Source organism: Ailuropoda melanoleuca, chromosome 16, assembly GCF_002007445.2.
Source record: "Ailuropoda melanoleuca isolate Jingjing chromosome 16, ASM200744v2, whole genome shotgun sequence".
Classification (NCBI taxonomy): Eukaryota; Metazoa; Chordata; class Mammalia; order Carnivora; family Ursidae; genus Ailuropoda; species Ailuropoda melanoleuca.
This window is the reverse complement of record NC_048233.1, coordinates 3,946,078-3,970,501: the sequence shown is the minus strand read 5'-3', so window position 1 is coordinate 3,970,501 and position 24,424 is coordinate 3,946,078. Positions and strand designations below refer to the sequence as shown.

Below are 24,424 nucleotides of genomic sequence, written 5' to 3'. Positions count from 1 at the left end.
AGGCCTGAACCTTACCCCATGTTTGCAGGCACCCCCTAGGGCTCTCTACTCTCTTGGGAGGGACTGGGCTGGCCGGGGGGTGGTTCACGTGAGCTCCGAGTTCCTGCTCCCACGGATAGGGTTCAGTGGAGGCTGCCTCCTTGCCTCCACTGTGCTGCCACTGCTGTCTCGGGGCTCCATTCACAGAGGAGACTCTCAATTCCATAAAAAAAAAAAAAACCACTCGCACAAAGGCCTTTGTGTAGGTAGCAGACTTTACTGAAGATTTGGGGAGACAAAGGGGGGTTACATAGCAAAAATACAAAAACTTAAAGTTGAATATTAGATATCCATGAGCTTAAAAATAAAAAGACCTTTAGCCCCCCGCCAACTGGGCTCCAGAGTTCTACAAAGGTGCTGGACCACCTCTCCCGTCCTCTCTCAGGATGTAAACAAATCCAAATTCCAGACAGTCTCTTATTCACAGTGGCTTAGACCACCATTTGCTCGTGCTCCCTTTCGAGACCCTTCCCTGGGGCCTCCTCCTTCCCCTCATGGGTCACAAAGTTATCTTCTCAGTTAAGAACACTTCCTTCCCCGTTTCTGAGACCTGAGGACGAAAGTCTAAGCACTGTCCCTGTGCTGGAGAGTTCCCACGAAACTGAGAGCCAAAGGCCTCCTTGTGGGCTCTGGGGGACATCAGAGCAGAGCTTGTGTTTTTTCTATTAAAGTGTGTGTGTGTGTGTGTGTGTGTGTGTGTGTGTGTGCACGTGTCTGTGCGAGTGTGTGTCTGTTAGGGGTGGAAAGAGCAGAGTCAGGGCAGGTTTTAACACACCTAAGTTATCACCATTCACTGAGTGCTCACCGTCAGCTCGGGCCGTCACCTTTCTCCCAAGAGCAACCTGAAGTCAAAGCCATTTTATTCCCATTTCACAGGCGGGGTCATGAAGGTCTGAGAGGGTGAGTTATTTGCACAAGATCTCGAAACTTAGCAGCAGCCAATTCGGCTTCTTAAGAACAACTCCTGTATCAATTTAGGTCCCAAAGGGGGAAAGTTTGTTTTCCTTTCTGGAGCTGACATAGCAGACAACGGAAGAGGTCGGACACAGCGAGCACTGGCTACCCCTGCCCCCGAGGTGAAACACATTGCTGCTCTATCTCTCACGCCCCCTCTGTGCAGGTTTAGCCCAGGTAAGCACCCCTGAACCAACAGAGCCTCGCGCCAGGCCCAGCGCCACGGGCCATCAGGAGCTCCCTGCTGCCCCCACCCCTGCTTCTCTGAGCTGCCTGCCCTCCTCCCTCCAGCCCCATCAGCACCCTGCCTGCTGTCCTCTGAAGCCTACAGCGGGGGAGAGGAAGCCGGTGACAGACTAAGCACACACAATCTGAGCGGCCTGAGCCATGGCTGCCCCTTGATCCTTCCTCCACTGGCTTTAGTCCTGAAAGGGCAGAGCTGGTATCTACACACGTGCACGCACACACACCCTAAGGTCCTTCTGTGTGGGGTTCTCATCCCACTCCATGGAAGTTCGCTGGTGGCCACTGAGGCAGTCTGCTCAGTCACGGTCAGACAAGCAGTCTGTTTCCACGTCCCGATCTCAACCACGCTCCCTCCTAGCTGTAGACATGTCAGGAGGGCAAAGGGCTCCACTCATGGGCTCAGGGCCCTACTCACCACCTGGACCCCAACGGCATGGATCATGCTGCCTTGTACACGTGCACTCCTTCAGTGAACGTTTACTGAGCACCTGCTATGTTCCAGATGCGGTGTTTAGTTTACACAAAGTAACAGACCAAGGAAGCTACAGTCTCCACCCACAGACCTGAGTCTGGGAGGAAAGACAGATTCAGAAGCAGCCAATTAAGCATGCTCTCTGTGGACCCCAGCAGCCCCAGCAATAATTTCTTAAAAAAAAAAAAAAAATCAAAGATTAACGATCGAAAAGACTCAGTCCCTTGCTTCAAACACTTCCAGGACCTCCCTTCACATGGAGTAAAATCCAAAGTCCTTGCCAAGCAAGGGGGTGCTGGGCTGGGGAGGGAGCTGGGTCGCTTCCCCCGCCCCCTCACCCCCAGGTCTGGACAGCCAGCCCAGGCAGGATCTAACCCCTGTCGCCCCTGTACCTTAGCCCATACAGCTCTCACTCTCTGTACCTGGCACACACCTTCCTCCCTGCACCTGCCCGCATCCACACCTCCCAGTCTCTCCTCAGAATGCCTTCCCCTCCCTTCCCCAGGCCTGCGAGGCTTCCCCAGTGACTCTCAACGTCAGCACCCCTCTGCCTTGAAAGCATTTGTCACAGTCTGCATGGCCTGTTACTTGCTCACTTTGTTTTCTTCCTCAATGAAACATCGCTCCCTGAGGACTTCCGTCTGTCTGGGTCAGTGAGACCTTCCCAGTGCCCTGCAAGGAGCAGAAGTTAAGTAAACAGTTGCTAACTGAATGAATAAACACATTAATACTCTCAGCAAGTTAGTTCACTTCCCTGTGCCCCACTTTCTGCATCCTTCAGATGGGGACAGCACAGCCCCCACTGGCTGAGGATTAGGAGAGGTGACAGAGATGCCCATGTTCTGGGTCAGGAACGGCAGGCTTCGGCCACACAAGGACAGGTGTGACTAACGCTTCCACATGAGAAGGGGTGACCGCACACCGGCCCTTGAAGAATGAGGAACAGTTCTCCAGCAGGAGAAGAGGGCGGGGCACAACCGGCCAGCAGCACATGCAGTGCCAAGGCCTAACGGCAGGGAAGGGCGCCCGACTCCGAGCGCGCAGATGAGTGCCCCACAAGCCTGCAAGAGCGGTGGGCCAGGTCAGGGCTCCCACTGGCCCCCATGTCCACACTCCGCACTGTACCGGGGTGGGGTAGGCAGCCACGCCTGCATTCCCCATGGCTTACTGGTCTGGAACTTACAGCTCTAAGTACGTGACCTTCCATGAGGCTACTGAGGTCAGCTCCTGAAGAGAAGGGAAAACGCACAGCTCACACCTGGCCCCAACATCTGCACCGACTCGTTCCCACCCATAATGCAAAAGATCATCTCCTTAACGCATGCATGTGCCACGGCCAACGGGCTGCTCACACGTCCTTCATGAGTATTTGCCTGAAGGTTCGCAGTCAAGCCAGAGGGTGAGCATCTGAGTTCCCCTTATCCAAACAGCCCAAGGGTAGAGGTGAGGAGAGGGCGAGGGTTGTGACAGTGACCGGGGAGGGGTGGGAGAGCCTTACACAAACCTGCCTGTGGGCATGTGAGCACATGCCATCTGCTCAGCGCCTCCCAGACCCCACACCCCACCTCCACAGCACATCTTCTGATGAGAGCCGACCCCACATACAGTGGAGTTACGCAACTTGGCACGAGGTCTAGCAGCAGTCCAGAGGCTTTTGGTTAAAATCGCTTTTTGATGAGAAGAGGCAGTCTTGGCCTGTGAGGGCAGGATACTGGATAGCTGGCTTCTTTTCCCCATCTGGAATGCTGGCCAGCCTTCGGTCCATCTGCTTATCTAAACACTACCCATCCTCTATGGGGCAGCCCCTCTCCATTGCAACCTCTTCCCTGGATCTTCCACACCCTGCTCTCGCCCACCTCTGAACTCCAGTTTCTGCGAGGATCAGCCAACCCCACTGAGGAGTTCTTCAATCTGACCTTTTAGACTGCAAGCTCCTGCTATTAATAACAATGTATATTTATCGAACACATTTATGTGCTTGGCACTATTCTAGGCACTCTACATATACGAGGTAGGTACTCTTATTATACCCATTTTACAGATGGGGAAACTGAGGCACAGTGAAATTAAGTAACTTGCCCCAAGGCCACAAAGCTACTCAGTGGCTGAGTGCCAGGATTTCCATCCTAGCTGTCTGACTCAAGCCCTTGATCCTAACCACCATTCCATAACACCTCCTAGATGCTGTCTTACTCACTTTTCTATTCCCATATAATATCTCCCTGAGTGCTGGGCACAAAGTAAACCTGCAGGTTGAATCTTCATTCTCTTTCTGCTCCAAGCTTCTGGAATCACGGTTCCCATAAAGGTGACATGAGGGCCACTAGATGGCAGCAAAGAGCCAGACCCAGGCCTCCCTGAGGGAGGAGAGGGAAAAACTAATTATAATAACATTTATTTAGTGCCTCTTGCACTAGGCACTTTACAGACATGAGCTCTTTTTCTCACTAAGGCCTTCTAAGGTAGGTGCTATTGCCCTCCCCTTTATGGAGAGCAAAGGACACCAAGGCTCAGACTGGTGGAGAAATCTGCCCAAGGTCAGACAGCCAGACTAAAGCCAGGACCACCAAAACCCTAAGCCCGCACAGTCCTCCAAAGAGATAAACCAGGGAACCCTTCACTGGTTCCCTTGAGGCCAGGGTGGGTTCCACCCCTCCTCCATCCACAGGGCACACAGAAACGACTACTGTCTAGGGAGGGAGTGGACAGCCGGGGCTCGCTCCGAGGCAGTCACCACCTAGCAGGCACCCTGGCTGGGAGGGAGCCTGAGGTAGGACTCACAGAACATCAGAACTGGGTGGTCTTAGAGACCACTGGTCCACTCCAGACCTCTGACCCCCTTTCTTGGCCTTCACCCCCCCACAAAGGATGCTGCGTGACACCAGCCTCACCACCTAAACTCCATAAGCTGGCCTCAGTGCCGCCACTCCTACTCTCCCTGTCTCAAGCTCCTGGCTATGGAATCCACTCCCACTGGGGATGGATGAAAACTATCTAGAGAATTCTGACTGTGTCCCCTTCCAGCCTTTCCAGTAACTGTCACCTCCACACCTCAAACCCAACTCCTGGGCTGGACCGAGCCCTGCTGTTCGCTGTCCTGGGGCCGGGTCAACAGAGGTGGCCAGGACACCATGCACGAGTCCCTGCGGGGGCCCAGGTGGGATGCAGAGAACGGAGCCCACGAGCCAGCCCCCAGCCCCCCGGCGTGGCTGGCAGCACAGTGCAGGGCTCGAGTGGCAGCACAGGAGCCAGCCCACCCGGAGCTTCTGCGTCTGGTGATGTTCCTGGCTGAGTCCATCAGGGGGCTCTGGGGCTGCTTCTGGCCTGCTTCCCAGTCTGTCCCCCTTTCTCCCGCAGCCCCTCCCGAGGCTCAGAAGCCAGATCAGGTCCTCTGAAAATACACACCATCTTGGGTTTATTTGGGGTTGGGCACTGCAGGTTCAGGCACAGTTTGTCCCTGCATAGGAAGAGTCAGGACCTCTTGGCTCTCCTGGCACTTCAGGGGGCTGCCCCTGCAGATCCCCTCCCCATGTCCCTGCACACACGACGTCTCTTCCCCCCTCCCTGCTCCCTGAGTCTCTTATTCTTTCACCAGCCGGTAGATATGGTGCTGAGCCCCGTGCTCGCTGGCCGACACCTCAAAGACATACGCAACGCACAGCAGCGTCTCCTGCGTGTCTCTGTTGGTGACCACCTGCCAGTGATGAAAGAGACGACAGTTAGAGCCAAAGCCCCAAACAGGGGCATGCCATTTGCTCGACCCACCGATCCCGTCCCGCCGCACACCTGTAGGCCCCCACACCCACCTGCAGGATGGTGAAATTCTCCAGCACGCTGTTCATCATGTACTTCTCGGGCAGGTGCTTCAGCTTGTGGATGAAATTGATCATGTACTCGCAGAGCGGGGACCGATGAATGCGGTACGAGTAGTGGCCGTTCTCATAGCGGGCATACTCTGTCTGCAGGACCCAGGGGGCAGCGGGGGCTTAGAATCTCTCTCGATCACTTCCAGCCCCGGCCCAGCTCTCTGGGGAAGCTCCACAACCCACTCACTGTCAACCCCCCCGTCAGTGACGGGCAGACCAGGTCGAGGAGGAGGGAGCTCAAGGACCTAAGCGCAGTGGCACTAGGCAAGATGGGACAGAGTGGTGCCTCAGTCCTGGCTGCACACGAACACACGCTAACAGGCACGAGTGCATGGAAGCAGGTGACATCTGAACCAGACTGCTGGGCTGCATCGATGTCAATTTCCCGGGTGCCAGTGATACTCTAGCTCTGCAAGATGTTGCCAGATGAAGGGGACACGGGGTGACAACTGCACTGTGTGTGGAGCCGTAATTATCTCAAAATCAACATTTAATTAAAAATAACTCGAAGAGCATTTTATACGCTACTACTGCTGCGGGGCGGGCTGCAGGCCCTGGTGCGTCTCCAGAGCCCCCAGATGACCGCAGGGGCAGCCAGGGCTGGGAAGCCCGGGATGGGCACGGTCTCGTCCCTGGTACCAGCCTACATTTGGTTGTGCTGGACATGAGGTGGGCTACCAAGAACTGCCAGATGTGTGAGGGGAAGACTCAGATAAATCTGGGGACAAGGATGAAGGGCAGCCTGAGGCAGAGGAGGGCCTGGCCTAACAAGCACATGGGGCAGGGGGGTTCCTACCTCCACTTTCTCTACCACCTGCTTGCCAAAAGAGCAGACCTTGGTGGAACAAGTGATTATCATGTTCTCCGGACTCTCATACTGGCTGGAGACCCCGTAGAAGGAGCTGCCTTCATCCTCGATGTTGGTGTTGAGGTCTGCCTGGAGGAAGACACAGGGAAGACAAGCAGTGGACAGATGAGTCAGCAGGGGCCCTGCTCTGGGTGGAGTAGAGGGGAATCCTGGGGCCACCGTCCTGGTTCTAGGGCCAGGAAGACATCAGGAGGGCCTAAAAAGAACTGGGAGAGTAGGATCTTGGAAAGCTTCCACATTCTCCACACCCGGGCCTGGCATAAAGTCAGGGTGTGTTGCCTAAACAATGGCAAACGAACACTGTCACCTGCATTAGTCACAGCCTCTGTTACCCATTTAGGCACCAACATACCCAGCAGTTAGGGCCCCCAACTTTGTCTTTAGGATTCAAGTTTTATAGTCTAAGGCTTTGCTCTTGTTAAACTGCAAACATCTGAATCTATATCAGTCATTTCTATTTTAGTATGAATTTGTCAGATCCTTTCCAGAGTCAATTTTGATGGTGCAGTAAGCGTGGGAACAGAAAGCCAGAATGGGAGACTGGTGGAGGGGAGAGTAGGAGGGGGTGCTGGGACTCCTCTGTCTCATCCTCCAGTCCAGCTGGTCACTGGACCCTGCCAGTGCTCTTCTGGAAATGGCTCTGGGGGCTGGCCTCTCAGCCATCTTTAGGGCATTACTGAGTCCAGCCACCCTTGACCTTTCTACATCTCTGTTTCAGCCTCCAGACGAATCCCCCTCAATGCCAGTCTTCTTCCCTTTGGTTCATTCTCTAACTTCTCTGAGAGTTCTCTTCAAAAAACAAGTCTGACTGCATCCCTCCACGGTTAAAACCCTCTCACTGAAGCCCTTGCCGTAAGAGAACACGACTCTCACTCCCCAGCCCAGCTTGTGAGCCCCTGGTCCTCTAGGTCAGCTTCTTGCTGTTCCCCAACACACATCTTCTCTTCCTCTGCGGACAGCAGAGCCTAACGTGCCTCCTGCTGGATGCTGGGTTGATTTGAAATTTTCCTCTTAGAAGAGGTGGGGTAAGATGGCTGATTTCACACACACCCCCTGCAAGAGGGATAGAGCAGAATGTCAGCTTCAGTGCGATCAGTGAGGCTCCCTGACCAGAGGCCCAGCCCAACCCCACACAACTGACGTGTGACGGGCCCCAGGTCGTCAGGCTCCCAGTCCAGCACTTAACTGAATGTGGCAGAGTTACAGGAGAGGGAGGGAGATATTAGAGGAGACGATTCAGTGCCTTGCCGGCTCTGAGGCAGACACTGTGTTTCTGAAGCCCTAAACCACTTAGGGGTCCCCATCCCCAGAACTCAGGCCCACACTGAATCACCCCATCCAAACCAGGGGTGCTAAGAGCAACTTAGGACTCAGAACAAATGCACAGATTTAAAAAGGCTTAGTCTGAAGGTGCAGTTTCTGCTCCCGCCTACACAAGCAGCCTGAAATCACTGCTGAGCTGGGCCCAGACTGCAGCCCTCCCAATGCAGGAGAAGCTCCAGGCGCTGTTACAAAACCTGACACCAAGGACTCCTCTGCGCAAAAACAGGGGGCTCCCCAGAACCCCGGGAAGGTTCTGGCACCTTTCAGAGCCAGGCACCAGGCAGTTCTGTTACTGGCCATTAGGGGATGCTCAGTCATAATGTTTCTCTCCTTTTGGGAAAGACGTTTTCCAAGAGCAAGAACATTCTCTAGACTGGTGGGGGCCGTTAAATGTCTTACAGCACAATAGAAATATTATGCAGCTACAAAAAATGTTGAGAAGGACCTGTGTTCACTATTGTGAATTGACTGCAATAATTGCTGAGTGAAAAAAAAAGCAGGTTATGGAACACAATGAGGATGTGTTAACTTTCATGATGAGAAAACTCACGGTGAATCGAATGGCATAGATTTAGTGCACTCTGCAATGGTTTTAATGAGGCCGCTAGGAAGACAGGAAAACAAGGAATTACAGCTACATTCAAGTCCAGGCTCAGCCCCTGAAATAAACAGCAGTGTCGTAAACACGTCGCATCCCAGCCCCGGCTGGCCTCCGTCTCCACTCGAGGGGGGCATGGAGCTGGGCAAGGAGAGGGTGGCCCTGAGTGCTGGCCAGGGTAGACCAGGACTCGCTGGGCTGGGAATTAAGGGCAGCTGGGACTGGCACAAGGCTTTACAGTTCAGTATAAGGTGAACTGGGACCAAAATCCAGCTCTCCGTCTATTTTCCCTGCTAAGTCACATGCTCCTCCTGGGAGACTAAGTTTGCCAGACTTCTTTAAAAAGGAACACTTTGCTCAAAGTATGCTGCAGCTAGAAGCACAGGGCAGAAGCGTGAAAAAGAGCTGGCAGGAAGCCTGGCCGCCTGGGAAGGGCAGGCACCTGAACACGGAGGGTGGGTGCCAGCCAAGCGGAAAGGCCAGGGCATGAAATGATGGCTCTCAGACTACAGCCACTGCTGGGGTCCTCTCCATTAATGGCACACCTGCAGAGCACCTACCACAGACCCTCCTCTGCCCCTACTACTTTCTCTTAAAACCACTCATTCCTTAAGTCCATGCTAAGCAAGGTTATCCACGAAATCAGTCACGGATTCTATTTTTTCTGTGATAATAACTGCATAACTATTAAAGAAGAAATATTTGTTCGTATGCCATTGAAAACGCTGTGCACCAGGGCTGGGCAGGACTGGCCCAATCCCTCCCAGGTTCTCCCCAGCACACAAAGGTCACAGCTGCTTAGCACCCTCGCAGCGCCCTGGACATGCCATGCCCTTCATCACCTTGTGCTGCCAGGATCTGTTCAGATGGCCTTGGCCCCTTCCAGATGGTAAGCACCCTGCCAGCAAGAACTAAGCTCCCCCAGGGCCTGGGCCACAGCTGGGGGGAGGTGGGCCTGTAATGAAGGCTGCCTGTGACTGTTCAACCTCTCACCTCTGGGTGGCACTGAGAAAAGAGGTGAGCCCAGCATCACCACCCACCCCCAACACACACACAGGTCTTGGTCCTAGCCTCCCACTCACCTGGCCCTTCCATCCCTCAATCACCTACTTATCCTGCCCCAGCCCAGCACTGCCAAGGGGAGCAGGGCCCAAAGAGGCTGACACGTTGTCCCTGCTGTCAAGAAATTCGCAACTTGTGGGACAGCAAGTAGCGTAAGTGTGATGGTGTTTAAGTGGTACAGAGAGAGGGAGAGAGATAAGGAGGTAGTGGGAGAGAGAGAAACCTCTCACAGATGACCATCCAAAGTCTGCCCTAGGGCCTGCTCCATGGCTGCACCACAGAGCCAGAGGATGCAGCCAGTGAAACGGACAAGCCCCGCCCGGCACCTCATCTTGTCCCCAGTGCCCCATTCTGCTGACTGCTCCCCCACCCCTCTCCCGCAGCCACACTTCACACACTTCCTGTCCACCCCTGCACCCCCTCACTCTAATGCGCTTGGCCTCTCTTTCTCCGCCGAAGAGGAAGGCTGCCCCCCCCCGCCCTCCTGCCCTCTGAATGCCCCCACGCTCTCCTCCCTCCACCCTATTCATAGCTGTGGTGCGGGTGGGCCGCCCAGGCGGGGCCTGGAACAGGTGTGGGGGATCGGGTGACTGACAGATGAGCCGAGACAGCCGCAGCCCAGAGTGGGGGCTGGAGGGGCTCAGATTCATTGTCATGTGCTGGTGTGTGCCTGGGAGAAATGTCAGGGCCCAAAGGGAGCAGCAGGCTGGGATGGGGGCCGGTCTGGGGTACTCCCTCTGAGCCCTCAGCTCACCTCTGCCCAGCATTTTCAATTTGCAGACTGGCGTTAACAGCCATCACTGTCCAAGAGCCCCCCCTCCCCTGCCCTGAGGACAGACGTGGCCCCAGCTGGTCCCACATGTTGCGGGGAAGGAGGGAGAGAATTCAGCTTCTCAGTCCCTGCCCCAGACCCTTTATGTCCCATCCAACAGGGCACAGCCTCACAACTCAAGCCCTCCTGCACCCCATGCCAGTTCCAGCTGGAAACGACTTGTGCCCGCAGCCCGCAGCCAGCAGCCTAGGAAATATGACCGCCATCCCGTCAAGAGAACCATAACTTTCAATGGGGATGGGCTAGGAGGCTGCGTTGGGGACATCAAAGTCCTCCTTCCATTCCAAGAGGGCCCTGGTCAACTCCCCAGCATGCATGCTCAAGGCCTGGGTGGGGCCGAGAACATGGCCAGGCTGGAAAAGAAGGGAAGGCTTCGGGGGAGGCGGCTTTGTTTCCTTGTCTGAGCAGCTTTCCTTTCTAATTGTGTGTGGCCGGCCTCATGACAGCCGATGGCAAGGGAGGAAGTGGCCAGGCCAGGGCGCAGGAGAAGAGGGTTCCAGATGGCTGGGAACGTCAGAGCTGGCTGTGAGGACCCCATGGCTGACCAAAAAGCTCATGCTTAGCAAACAGGAGCAGTTCTTTCTTCCCCCATCACAGCTTTGTACCTCCCTGGTGCCTCTGCCCTCCCCACATAGGAGGGACCGGATGACTGCCAAGGAGCCCTGGCCACTGACATGCCCCCATCTCTGATTTCACCCGTCCTCACCCTGACCAAGTGTCTGGTCTGCAGAGAAGGCCTGGCTCTAGGGGCTCAAGCAAGGGGCAGGGGTACCTCAGGGTCCTCAGAGACACAGCCTCCTGCAGGCCCTCAAGGACAGAACTGCTGACTGTTCAGATGGACAAAAGGGCCCAGAGAAGCTGAGCTTCACTCAGGCCACAGCTCTTGAGCAGCAGAGCAGAGACAAGAGCCTCTACGTCCCAGCTGGAGCCCACTCCTGCTCCCCTGCTCCCCCCGGACACACCAGAAGGGCCCTACTTATAGCCCACCACGCTCCCCTATATCTGGGTTCTGTTTATTGCCCCAGGACCCTGAGATCTGCTCCAGACCCTCCCACTTGGAATGGGAGCTTCTGGAAGGCAAGGGCTGTGTCGGGTCCACACAGCAGGGTTGTGTGCACAGCCCACGGGCAGAGCACGGAGGCCACACAGGGAACCGACCAGACCGATTTCCTCAGCACCAATCGTCCACTCCATTCCCTTCTCTCATCCACCCCTACGTCCAACCTCCCTGAAAAATTCAGAAGGAAGGAGGGGATGTGGGCCACAAGCAAGGTTGGAGACAAACATTCTAATTCCTTTTCCCTACCTGCCCACTCTCACCTTCAGGCAGGACAATCCTCCTCATTTTCTGGAAAGGAAGTCTGGGCTCTAGAAAACCCAAGAAGCCCAACCGCCCGACTCTACGTGGGGCGCACGGTTCAGTCTACCATCTGCACACTACCACTATCTGCTGTTCCTCCGGGCCTTGCGGACACTTTCTTAGGCAATGCAGAGCCTTCTCCAGCAGGAGGAGGGGGAGCACAGGACCCCGCATGGAGGGCACCCCAGGCACTCCGTTAGGTCGGACAGTTCCGTGTCCTGGTTCCAAGCACACACCCTAGAGACACACTGAGTGTGAATCTCCATTCTGCTGCTATGAACTGGGTTTGACCCTGGCCAGTCACCTTGCCACTCTGTGCCTCAGCTTCCCCTCTAGAGGATGAGGCTGTCAGCTGAACCTGCCTTCAGTGCTGCGGCAAGCATGAAACATGCTATGTGTGAAGTGATGAACGGTGCCTGGTGTGACCTTCCACCAAATGCCCTGACCTACGTCACAACATCTATATCACAACAACGACTAAAGGAAAGAGGCTTACCCTGGCTGGGTGTCTCAAAGCCAGGCCCTTGCTTACTCCATGCCTCAGTGTCCCTCCCTTTGCAAAATGAGAGGCCTAGGATGGTCTTCATCTGGATAGTGGCTAGAATACAGAATATTACTACCAACTAAAAGAAGGCGGGAGCTAGTGAAAAAGGCCCCAGATTCACCCCCGCCCCGGGTACTATTCCCACAAATGCCTCCTGCCAACCAGGCCTTCCTTCTGATCCAGAATTACAACCCAGTGCTGAGAAAGAATCACAAATCACTTCCCCAAGCTCCTTCTTCCAAGTCAAGGCTAAGCCTGGACTGGCTTCGGGGCCTGGGGGAAGGAGCACTCAAGAGAGGGTGCAGGCTTCCCCAAAGGAAAGGCCAGGAGCCTCCCCAGATGTACAGCAGGAAACGGGAGTTACCACCACGGGCTGCACGGTGACACTGCTAACAGCTGCCCACGGCGAAGCCCCTTAGTTCCAACTTCGTGTCCGGGGCTGAAAGGGAGCGTGGGGAGAGGAAACAGGGAAGTGAAGTGGGTTAAGCTCCTCCCGACAAAAGACATCCTGCCCCATACATCAAAGACATCCTGCCCCATACATCCTGCCCCATACATCAAACTCTCAAGGCCAGCCTCTCTGGCCGAGGTCCTGAAGAGGCTGACACGCCTGCCTGACCTAAACTAGATCAGCCTCCTCCTCACTTCCAGGCTGGATGGTTGACTGACCCAACTCAGGACAACTCTGGCCGCGTCTTGCCCAGTTCGAAAACCTTCAGTGATTCCTCATTACCTAAAGAGAAGGGATGGCAAGTATGTCGCACATGTGCCACTATCTGCCCCCACGGCTACACCCATGGCAGTCATCACTAGTCAATCCGGAACCTTCTCCCTATAGATCTTCTCAACCCAGCATGCCATACAAGGACTACCAATCTGCAAGAGGGGATGCTCCCGTTAATACTGCTTCCCAGGACATCTGCTTAAAATGGGAGACTGACCATACAAGCTCGTTTCTTCCCCTTCCAGGGAACCAACTGGCAATGAGAGCAAAGAACTTTTATTAATGCACTGCACCATAAAGATGAAGCAAGTGGAGGCAAAACCACACTGGCAAGAGTGTTCCACAAATTCAAGAAGGCTAAAGGCTGCAAACGGAATCAAAGCCTCAAAGCGCCTTCAGAGGGCTTAGAGATAAGAAGTGAGCCCGCATGCTGGAGAGAAGCCCTGAGGGGCTCAGGCCTGGAGGGGCCGGGATAGTGCCAGCAGGGAAGGCACAGCTTCATACCAGAGACGGACGGAAAGGTGAGACTGATGGAAAGGTTGTATCAAGAGTGGTCAGGCCTCCAGGCCCACCTCTCCCACCCTTCAGCAGAAGACCAACAAATAACCATCAGAAAATAAACAGGAGGGCATCAGGTTTCAGGGACCCTGGGCAGGTCAGAGACGCGGAGAGAGAACTGAGTGAAAACTGAATAAGAAATGCTTGGATCTCCAGCCCTCCCTGCTGCCCCATGCCTTGGATGCAGTGACCAAGTATATATCCCTTCCAAGGGCGTAATTCAAGAAGTCTTCTCTGGAGAAACTGAACCACCCCAAGAAAAAAAAGGGAGGGGGTCTAATAAACATACTGACATTTACTGGTTCCCTCAAAAAAACCAGATGGCTCTTCAACCCTAAGCACCTTAAGGTGAAGCCCACCAGGTGACAAGTCCCACCATGTACACAGAGCTCCCAATCACTATTAAATACAGACATGGAACAAACAACAAAAGAAAGAATCCATCAGACTTCATCAAAATGAAAACCTTCTATGCTTCAAAGGACACTTGATATCAACTATCAAGAACGTGAAAAGAGCTGACGGACTAGGAGAGGGTATCTCCAAACCACACATCTAATAAGGGACTTCTATCTATAATATGTAAGCTCCTAACTCCATACAAATAAAACACAACCCAACTTAAAAATCAGCAAGGGTGGGGGGCCTGGGTGGTGCAGTCGTTAAGCGTCTGCCCTCCACTCAGGGCGTCATCCCGGCGTTCTGGGATCGAGCCCCACATCAGGCTCCTCCACTAGGAGCCTGCTTCTTCCTCTCCCACTCCCCTTACTTGTGTTCCCTCTCTTGCTGGCTGTCTCTGTCAAATAAATAAATAAAATCTTTAAAAAAAAAATCGGCAAGGGAACTCAATAGACATTCATCCAAAGAAGATACAAGTCACCAATAAGCATAAGGAAATGTAAATCAAAACCACAAGGGATTCCACTTCATACCCACTAGGATGGGTATAACCACGGAAAATATCAATTGTTGGCAGGGATGTGGAGAAGCAGGGACCCCCATATAACTACTGGTGAGAATGTAATATGGTGCAGCCACTTTGGAGAACAGTCTGGCACTTCCTCAAAAAGGCAAAGAGTTGCCGTATGACTTAGCAATTCCACACCTAAGCATCTCCCCAAGAGAGACACAAAAACCTGTATATGAAGTCCACAGCAGCATTATTCATACAAGGTGGAAACGACCCAAAAGTCCACCAGCTGATGAATGGATAAACAAAATTTGGCATATCCAGGCAACAGAGTATTACTGAGCCATAAAATGGAATGAAATTCTGATTCACTGAAAACATTACATTAAGTGAAAGAAGCCAAACACAAAAGACCACATACTGTACGACCCAATTTATATGAAATGTCCAGAAAGGCAAAACTATGGTGACAGCATTGGTGCTTGCCTAAGGCTGGGGAAGTGGGCACAGGAGGTAGTAGCTAAAGGGTATGGGGCTTATTCTGGAGGTGATGAAAATGTTCTAAAATTGATTGGCTGCACAACTCTGAGAACATACTAAAAAACACTGAACTATACACTTTAAGTCAATGAATTATACAGTAGGTGAATTATATTACAATAAAGCTGTTAAAAAATTATGGACCAAAAAACACAGCCAAGCATTATAGAGACTGTCAGACATCAAAACAGAGAAAAAAGGATGAAAAGGAAACAAAGACACAGAAGGGAACAGAAGACACTTAAGGTGGGGCAGAGAATGCCACCATATTCCATTAATCTAATCAGCCACTAACTGTACAATGCACCATGATCTTCTGAACCACTAAGAAGGAAAAATGCCATCAACTTAACTATGAACATACTAGCAACCGAAAGACTCCTCCATCTTCTTCTGTAGTCATAGAACCCTAATTTTATTCAGAATGGCAGTTTATCCAACTAAAAGAGTACATTTCCCTGGCTCTTTTGCAGCTAGATGCAACCACACAACATAATTGTGTGTGTGACTTCCAAGAAAGCTCCATAGAGGGAACTAAATATGACGCCTGGAATATAAATATGATAGTAGAACTCCAGAAGCCATGACCTTGACAGAAGCCATGCACTGTGTATGGTAGATAGTTGGAGAGGAGCCAGATCTCCCGTGACTTCAAGGAGCTGCTGGACCAGCCCTGGGCAGTCTATCTCCAGACTTACTTTACATGAAAGAAAAATAAACCACTACTACACTGGGTTTTTTATGTGATATGTACTCAGATACACTCAACCAATTCAGAAAAATTAGAAGATAAAGTTGAGGAAATCTCCAAGAAAATGAGTTGGAAAATCAGCAAAGAAGTTGTAAAAATCATAGAGGATTAGGTCCAGGATATCCAACATAAGACTAATAGGGGTTCTTGGATAAGAACACAGAGCCAACAGACAGAAAGAAGTAATATAAGTAAATTTCCCCAAATTGAGAAATACTAATCTCACAATTCAAAGTGCCTGGCTGAAAAAATTAGAAAGTAAAAACACACATACATCCCAAAGCTCATCTATGTGAAACTTAAGAACGTAAGGGATAGAAAGGAAATGCAAAATTTTCAGAGATAAAAAACAAAAACTAAAAAAACAAAACAAAACAAAAAAAAACCCAAAAAATCCAAGTGACATAACAAAGGACAGAGAATCAGAATGTAATCAGACTACTCATGTTTGAAGACAACGGATCAATGTATTGAAAAATGATTCTTAGAGAAAATGATTCATGACTTAGATTCTATACCCAAACTATCAACCAAGTACAAAACAACAGGCAAAGACTTGAACATTTATCTATCACACATTTTTCCTTAGGGAGGTACTAGAGAATGCTTTCCAGCAAAATAAGCAGGGACACCAAACAGAGAGAAATATGAGATCTAGAAAACCATAGATTCCATACAGGAGAAAGTAAAAGCTGCCTCCAGATGACAACCACAGAGCAGGTGGAGAATAACGAGTTCAGACTGGACCAGAACAGAGGCATCCGGGAGGAGAATCTCCACGAGAAAGGGGAAACTGACGAATGATTTGATGGGTGTGAGCATTTGGGGGAAAACTTCTTCAAAAAAATTTATATGATGGCTATGATGGAACAGTATGTAAAATTTTAACAGGATTATTTAGAAATATGCAAGTAAGAAAGCCATTTATTTGTAGGAAAAAACAAAGTTGTACAAGAAATAAAATCTAATTATAACACAAAATTACATAGTAAGCATAATTCTTGGCTCTCTGGTGGTCAATCTGCATGGTCAGAAAAACAAACATTTTATTGCTTTTATTAAATTATACAACTTACTGGATACGATAGTATTGAGATGACAAGGGGGAAAGTGATATACCACCACTAAAGTTTTTCTGCAGTACCAGAGTAAGTCCGTAATGTCTTAGCAGTCATACCAAGGTAGAGCAATACAAGGGTATGACTTCGAACTAAGGAGACAAAACCCAGAACAAACAGCAAAAATTTACACTGATTGCCTCTGGGGATTGCGACTGGGGTTGGGGTGGAGTGGGACAAAAATCTGATGCTTCTCATTATACATAAGCCTCTTGGTATTAATAATGTAACTACTGATACCCACTGATTGAAAAATAAGATAAAGGAAAAGAAAATTACCTACTTTTCATCCCAGGATGGATTAAAACCCAGACTTTGTATGAGGAGGACCTTCAGGAACTGACTCCCCTTTCCAGGTTTATCTTCTGTTATTCCCTGTCACACACCCGTACCCACGACTTTCCCCTCTGGAGCCCACTTCCTTAGGCTTCCCCCAGGCTGTAGCTGCCCCTCCCAGGCTCTGCCTGATAGATCCCGCCCATCCCTCAAGGCCTGGTCCGACTCCATTCTGCTCGCACAGCAAGCTTGCAGGGGGCAAAAACCAGTACCTTAAAGCTCAGGGGCCCCAAGGAACTGAGGTTCCAGCACCGTCTCTTCTGGAGACAGCCAGGACCATGGGGGGTTTGATGATGAGGACAGCCAGCCAGGCTGGAGGGTCCTAGCCAGGGGCCTGGAAGCCACCCGGAATTATATATAAAATGCTCTGAAACTGTCCAGAGGCTCCAACCAACACACCAGAAGGACTTGCTGCACTTCTCTGCCACTGGCTTCATGTGCGCTTTGTCAGCCTCTCTTCCCTGCACCCCTTTTCTGTGCGTACTGGGCCCCTGGAAGGTGAGCTCCCAGGCAGGTGCCACACCTACTGGTCTTAGAGGAGACGAATCAAAAGCAGGGAGCTCTCCTCGCATAGCACCCGTCCAGGGGAGAGGCAGGGAAAGCAGGAGAGGCTAAGCCTAGGGGATGAACTATTCGGGAAGCTGGCTGGTTGGTTTCTCTTGGGGTGAGCTACCCTAATCCTACAGCCCACTTCTGCAAGCCCTGCCCAGCCCAACAGCTGCCCCGCTCCAGCCCTGAAGTGAATTCAGGACTTGGCATTCAAAGAGTCCATGTGGGCTCTTTGCCTACCCCTCCTCCAGTGTCTGCTGAGGTCTTCTTCCAGTACTGTAGCCCCCTTGAGGCTGCACTTCCTGCCCGGACACGGGCGCCATCAGCACCTCTCAGAGAAGGGCCTCACTCCGCTAGCTCGGCTCTCAGCACCACGGGTCCGCTCCTCATCTCAGCCTCCCGCCGGTGCGTGGCCATTTTGCACTTGCACCATCCTTTGTATGGGCCCCGCCCCCTGGGTTTCCACTCGTGGGAAGGGCACCTGATGCCTACTCTTCCTCTCCTCTCATTATCATCAACATACTAGGGACTGGAAGGAAGAGTTTATCAAAGGGCTTACCCAGAATTTCACAAGAAAAAAGGCATTGGAAGGTCCCCGTTCAAAGAGCTCCTTGAGTCCCCCCTTTTTCTCTGGGAATTTGTCGTAGATCTGGCGGATGTCCACGGCTTCGAGGTAGGGGTCGCTGTAGCTTGGGCTGGACTGGCCAATGTGCACAAACAGGTGCTTGTTGCACTGTGGAGAGAACGGCTGGACTGAGGGACAGGTGCAATGCAGCAGGGCACACAGAGCAGACCAGAGCTCAGTCACAGACATACGACCCGGAGCAAGTAACATCACCTCTCCGGGTCTGTTTCCCAACTGGTAAAATGGAGACAGTAAAAGGATCCAAGGTAAAGCAAAGTTAACGGATATAAAGCCTCTGGGGCTGTGCCTCAGTAGGCGCTCAATAAACTGCAGTTCCTGAGATCATTCTCAGTCCCGGCTGTGTCACTGAATATCCTTAGGTGAGTCATTTTCTACCTCTGGGCCTCTCTTATCTCATCTGTGATGTCAGACCACTGACCTAGATAAGGTGTGTTCAATCTGTGCCCCACCCTGGAGATGGCGGCTGGGCTACCTCTGTGCCCTTCACAGAACCCTGGCTACACCCAAAGCAAGTCTACTTCTTTTGTGGTACACACTGCGCTTCTGAGTTAAGAGTTTGATTAATGGTCCTTCAGCTGAAAAAACAAGTTTGAAAACGTCAAAGTGAAATGGTCTGTGAAGTCCCCCCGGCTCTGGCGCCCTATCAGCCCCGCCTCCTCCAGCTCCTCCTCCTCTGACCTTTCCAGGTGACGCTGGTCAGCAAGGACGCGGGACACGGAAGGGGACATGGTGGGGACGGGGCTCTGCTCTCTGCTGGCGTCCTAAGGATGTGGGTCAGACTCAGGACGCTCCTCAGAGCCACAGGGGAAAGGATGGGGCAGGGAGGAGGGCAGAGGGCATGGAGGGAAGAGTACAGGTCAGAGGGAAAGACCTAGAGAACTGGGTTGGAAAAAGAAACCAGGGGAGGGCTTTGGGCTGGGAGCATCATCTGTGCCAGGGGAAGAGGGGAAGAGAGGAGAAGGGGTGAGGAAAGAAGAGGGAGGGGTGGATGAAGGAAAGGAAAGGGGGAGGGGGAGGGCCAATGGAAGGGAAGACTGGGAAGGAACAGGAGATCTAAGTGAAATCCATAAGTGGAATGGGGCAGAAGGCCAGGGCGGGAAGCCAGCAGGTGGGGAAAGAGCCAAAGACACGGGAGCAGGGCCTCCAGGAACAGGAGCGGGTAAGAGAGCCAGCCAGACCCAGGCCAGGACCTACCGTATCAGGGTCCTGCTGCTGCTCCAAGAAGGCAGAGAACTCCAACATCCAGAGCTTGGAGCTGGCCACGCTGCGGCCCTGCCACGGGGGTGCGGGGGGCGCTGAGGGTGACGGGGTGGGTCCTGCAGGAGACTCAAACCCTGCACGCAGCGGGAGAGGTGCATGGGGAACGGTCCACACACAGCCTCCCTGACGACAGCCTCTGTGAGGATCCCAGTGAGACCCCAAGCTAGCTAGGAGATCTCCTGCCTCCCCTAAATAGGCCTCCCAGCAGGGGTGGTGAGGGGAGCGCTTGGCCTGGTACAAGCCAGGCCCCTCGGGCCCCTGGAAGAAGTGTACTCCAGGGAAATGGACGCCGGATGGGGGCCAGGATGCCAGCGGGACTGAGGGATTCCTGAGCAGTGCCACTAGGTTCTTGTCCAGGAGCTTCCGGTCCAGTCAGAGATAACCAGACACAGTGACTACTACAATGACGTAAGCCCCAAAAGAACAGGAAGTTTCCTGTTCTCTCCAGGCCCTACAATAGCCCCTGGCTCAGAACAGACACTCCATACAGGTTTGCTAATAAAGAAAGTAAGGAACGTGATGGAAACTGACAAGGTATGCACTTGGCGGGGGGAGAGGGAAGGTGATGCTTGAAGGAAGTAGCAAGTACAAGCAGGAGGCAGAAGGGGAAGGCAGGGAAAGGGCACTCGAAGCAGAGGACAGGGCAGAGGCAAACGGAGGGGGCTGTGAGAAGCTCAGTGGGTTTGGAAGCTGGGTCTTCGGTGGGTTTGTGCCCGTGGCAGGAAACAAAGCTAAAGAGATGGGCCCAGGGTGGGTCTAGGCTAAGCAGCATGAATTTGAGCCTGAGGGTTTGGAGTGATAGAGGATTTTACAGGGCAGTGAAATGATCAGACCTGCATTTCTGGAAGGTCCTACCCGAAGTGAAGGAAGGACTGGGCAGAGTGAGGCCGGCAGAAGCATGGTCCTGGGGATGTTTTCCCAGGGGAAAATGGAAGAAGGCCCGAATGAAAGCAGTGTAGTGGAGGGAAGAGTAAAGGACATAGGAGGCACATGAAGGGAGCAGAGAAAGCAGAGAGGCAGAACTCCAGAGGCCCGCCTTCCAGGTTGACGGAGGGAGGCTGGAGGCCCCTCGTGCTGAGGCAGCTAACTCAGGAGCACTAGAGGAAGGAGACGGAGAAGAAACAGAGGGGTGGGCGGAGGGCCCTGCTCAGTGCCCCAGCTGAATGGCTGTTCAAGCACTGCTCACGGAGGAAGTTCGGGTGCCAGCCCCAACTGGACACACCGGAGACACAGACCAGTCATTCACAGATGCTGCCCCCCAACCCCAGATACTGCCAATAAAGAGTGTCAAGTGCGAGATGGAGGTGCAGAGAGCTCAGGGTGCCTAAACTGGGCAGGGCAGAGCAGAGAAGCCTGCAGAAGGACAGAAAGCCTGAGTCGCGGCCCACAGGCAGGGCAGGGGGGGCCACAGAGGGGAGGGAGAGGACAGAAGCTGAGTCACCAAGGAGGGCCATGCAAGTCCTACTACAGGCTTCAGACTGTATCCAGAAGGCACGAGGGAGCCAGGAAAAGATGTTAAGCCTCCTAGGAACCACAGGGTGGGACGGATGCTTTATGAAGGTCACTGGGGTGAATCAGGGTGAAGAGGGGAGGCAAGATAAAACGGGGGGCAGGTTAGAAGGCTACTGCAGTCATGCGGGCAAGAGTAGGAGGGCCCGAACCAAGACTGAGGTCAGTGGGAAAAGGGGACAGACAGGAGGGTGGACTGCTTGGGGCTGGGAGAAAGCAGCAATCAGGACCCCAGGAGGGGAACGTGCTACTCTCAGAACAGGACAAGCCAGGCCAGGTTGGCAGAGTCATTCCCAGGACCGGAAAAGATGGTTAAGGGTGAGGATCCTGCCTTGCCCTGCGGAGAGGAAGGAGGCGAGGGAGCCTCATGAGAAAGAAGCAAGTGCACCCTGAGCAGTGAGAAGGAGGGACACCACGCTCCACGCCTCTGCCCAGGAGCGCTCCCTCTGCTAACCAGCAGCTCCAGGCCCAGAAGCCATGCTCTCCTCAGACCTCCCATTTTGAAGGAGAGGATTACAGTGTCACCAAGAGGGGCACCATCCCAAGAGCCAAGCTGTTCGGGGCACCCAGGCAGCATACGGGGATGGCCAGGTGGAACAGCTGCCCTGGGGCACAGGCACTCCCCTCTGAACTGCGTGCACCCGAGAGCCCTGAGCCCAAGCTCGGGAGCAGGCCAGATAACCTGAGCGGCATGAGGGGCTTGGTGGAGCACAGAGCTGTACGTGGTAGGGGCAAGGAATGGGGTGAAGCCAGGAGACTGGCATGTCTGGTCTGAGCACGTGCCAGGGCCTCATCTAAGAGGCTCATGAGATGTCCAGTTGCCGGGGGGCCTGGGACCTGGGGAGGGCAGGAGCTGCATAGGTACAAGGTACAAGGGAGCCATGCACTGCCAACCCACCTGGCAGCGGCAGCGAAGGCTGGACAGTGTACATTTGCTGAGAGAAAGGTTTCACACTGTGGGAGACAGGAGAGAGGAGGTGTAAGCCTTAGGGCAGGTGGCACCAGCAACATCCAACACTCGTGTGGCTGGCCCTGGTGGTCTGGCCATCAGTAGCCTTGGTGGGCTCTGGCCACCTGCTCCCTCCCCTGCCAAGTTCAACAGGTTTCGTGGATGACCCACAGAAGCAGCGTGTCTTGGGAAAATCCACCCCTCCCTCTCTTCCTTCCCTCCTCTCCGTCCTCCCTCCCTGACCAGCCAGAGGTTGGCTTCCTAGCCTCCTTCCCTTGGGGTCCCAAGCTCTGGCCCTGCTTCACCCTGGACAGGCTGGCATTTCAGCAAATGCCACCCCAGGGTGTCCACACTGCAGACTGAGCTGTTGCCTGCGAGCAGGAGAGCTGATCCCAAAGCTCTGGTCCCTCCTGAAAGGCTGACCCCCCCAAGCTGCTGTCCCATCCCACACTGGGAGCCAGATGACACAACCTTAAGTTTAGGGGCTCAAGTTCAGTTCAGAGAGCAACTGGTAGCAGGCCATACTCACTCGTGGGATGTTCCGGCTTGGCCCGGCAAAGCTCCTTGCCAGAACTGAGGAGGCAAAAAGCGCAGAGTCAGCACAGCCCCATGCACGTGGGCTGTGGTGCGGGGAGGCCAGGCAGGGCCCTCAGCTGGAAGGCAGGGCTGAGGGCCCGGACCCAGTGGGTGGTAAGGAGAGAGTTAGCATTACTATCCAGTACTAAATGTGTTTCAAGGAGCTCTAGTCTCTGGGCCTGCTCTGCTGAGAAGGTGTCCCTCGGCAGAAACCCCAGGTTTGGAATCACGGCAGCTGTATTCCTCCCTTAGAAGCCCCCAGCACGTGGCAGTACATAAGGCCTGAACAGTCCCAGATTTCAGAAACCTATTTAGTTCTAAGAGTCCCAAACTCCCTTACACAGAATCACTTTGTGTCATATCTAGGTAATATCCTGACGGACTAGCAGTCTCTGGAACAAACTTTGAAAATTGCTAGACGAGAGGCTCACTGAGCATGAGGCCTGTCACTGTCCCTTCCCCACACGCCTAGGGTGGTGCCGTGGGTGCATTATGAAGACCCATTTAGTCACTACAACCAAGAAAACCCCGCGAGGACACAGCCCTGGAAAGGAGGAGCATTTCTAGACCATTCTGAAAGTGTCACCAAGCTGGCCATAGTCAAGAAATGTAAAATCCAAATGAGAGTTTGTTCCCGAACATCAGCTGACTGGATGGAGAACAGTGCTGAGTGCCTGCAGGGAGCAGGGACAGGGCCGAGCGGTGGAGGGCTGCTCAGAGGTGCGCCGGCGCTGTGCTCAAGCCCCAGGCTTCAGCCGCCATCCGGGACTTCAGCATCCTCATCTGTCAATCAGGCCAACTCTGCAGAACTACTCGGTCAGCCAGTTACTGGGGGCGGCGCGCTGCCCCTTGTGGAAGGGCTACTGTGTCACTGGCAAGGCCCCCGAGAGGGCAGTGCCAATGCCAGCAGAGCCGTGCCTCAGCATGGCCCCTCGGTCCTTGGTCCCTCCTTCCCCCTGGCTCTCCAGGCCAGGGAGGGCTCAAGAGAGAAACAGGGTCTGACCAGTGCCTCCGGCTCCTCAGGAGGGGGAGGAGTGAGGAGGAGGGGCTGGCATGGCCTCTGGCTCCAGGCAGCCCCACTTACCCCTGAGACTGCTGGGTGGCCTGGGCCCCGGGCGAGGGCCATTTTACTGTGGAAGGCTGTGGCGGAGATGGCCTGGGCGGGCGACATGGGAGCCATGCTCTGCAGGGCCTTGTCCTTAGCTGCCTGGTCCTGGGGAGACATTGGAAGGGAGGGCCTCAGCAGTGGTCACTATGGCAGGTGTGGGCGAGGCAGGGTCCGGGCTTGCACTCGGGGAAGCTGTCCCACCACCAGTGGCCAGAGCCCTGGACAAGGCCCTGGGGGACCAGCTCATGCCCCTGCGGTGCTATGAACTTGGTTTGTGACTGCACTCACTTGGTTCCTCTGATCAGTTTCCTCCTCTGTCAAAGGGGCAAAATACTTGCCCAGTGTATTTTATTAGAGTGTAAAGGGCCTTGGGAAACCAGCTGTCAGACTGTGTCTCAACAAGGACACTCTGAGAAGGCCTTTCAGGCCTTGCTCGCCTCCACGCCACAGGCAGCTGGCATGGCACCTGGCTCATGGTAGATGGTACATAAATATGTCAGAGCCCACCTCTAATGGACAGGAGGGGTCCTCCACGGTCACGTGGACTGTCTGGAGGCATGGGACGGTCTCCTGTGGTCCCTACCTGTCTCAGTCCTGCCCTACGGGTCTCCCCTTGCACTGTGGACACCCAAGGCACCCCTGCCTTTTACATGGCAGGGTGTCAATACCCGCTACTTGCCCTCCGTGGGTCAAAAGACACCAAAGAATGGGTTCTCCCGGCACAGG

The 24,424-nt window shown here is 53.6% G+C and overlaps 1 protein-coding gene across 3 annotated transcripts in view; it reads right to left on the bottom strand.

Moving 5' to 3' along the window:
* Positions 1-236: 236 nt before the first annotated feature.
* The window catches only part of TEAD4 (TEA domain transcription factor 4), a 67,100-nt gene continuing 42,912 nt past the window's right edge, over positions 237-24,424 (bottom strand). For 2 of the 3 annotated variants that reach the window (XM_011217300.3, XM_034645022.1), the window contains exons 5-12: positions 23,675-23,803; positions 22,544-22,587; positions 21,964-22,019; positions 19,491-19,630; positions 18,210-18,383; positions 6,374-6,514; positions 5,518-5,670; positions 237-5,405 (exon numbers count right to left, since the gene is read on the bottom strand). In XM_011217300.3, the coding sequence (XP_011215602.3) occupies positions 5,292-5,405; positions 5,518-5,670; positions 6,374-6,514; positions 18,210-18,383; positions 19,491-19,630; positions 21,964-22,019; positions 22,544-22,587; positions 23,675-23,803 (951 nt within the window). In that variant the 3' untranslated portion in view covers positions 237-5,291. The remainder of the gene's footprint in view (positions 5,406-5,517; positions 5,671-6,373; positions 6,515-18,209; positions 18,384-19,490; positions 19,631-21,963; positions 22,020-22,543; positions 22,588-23,674; positions 23,804-24,424) is intronic. The other variant, XM_011217312.3, reaches the window with a different exon arrangement.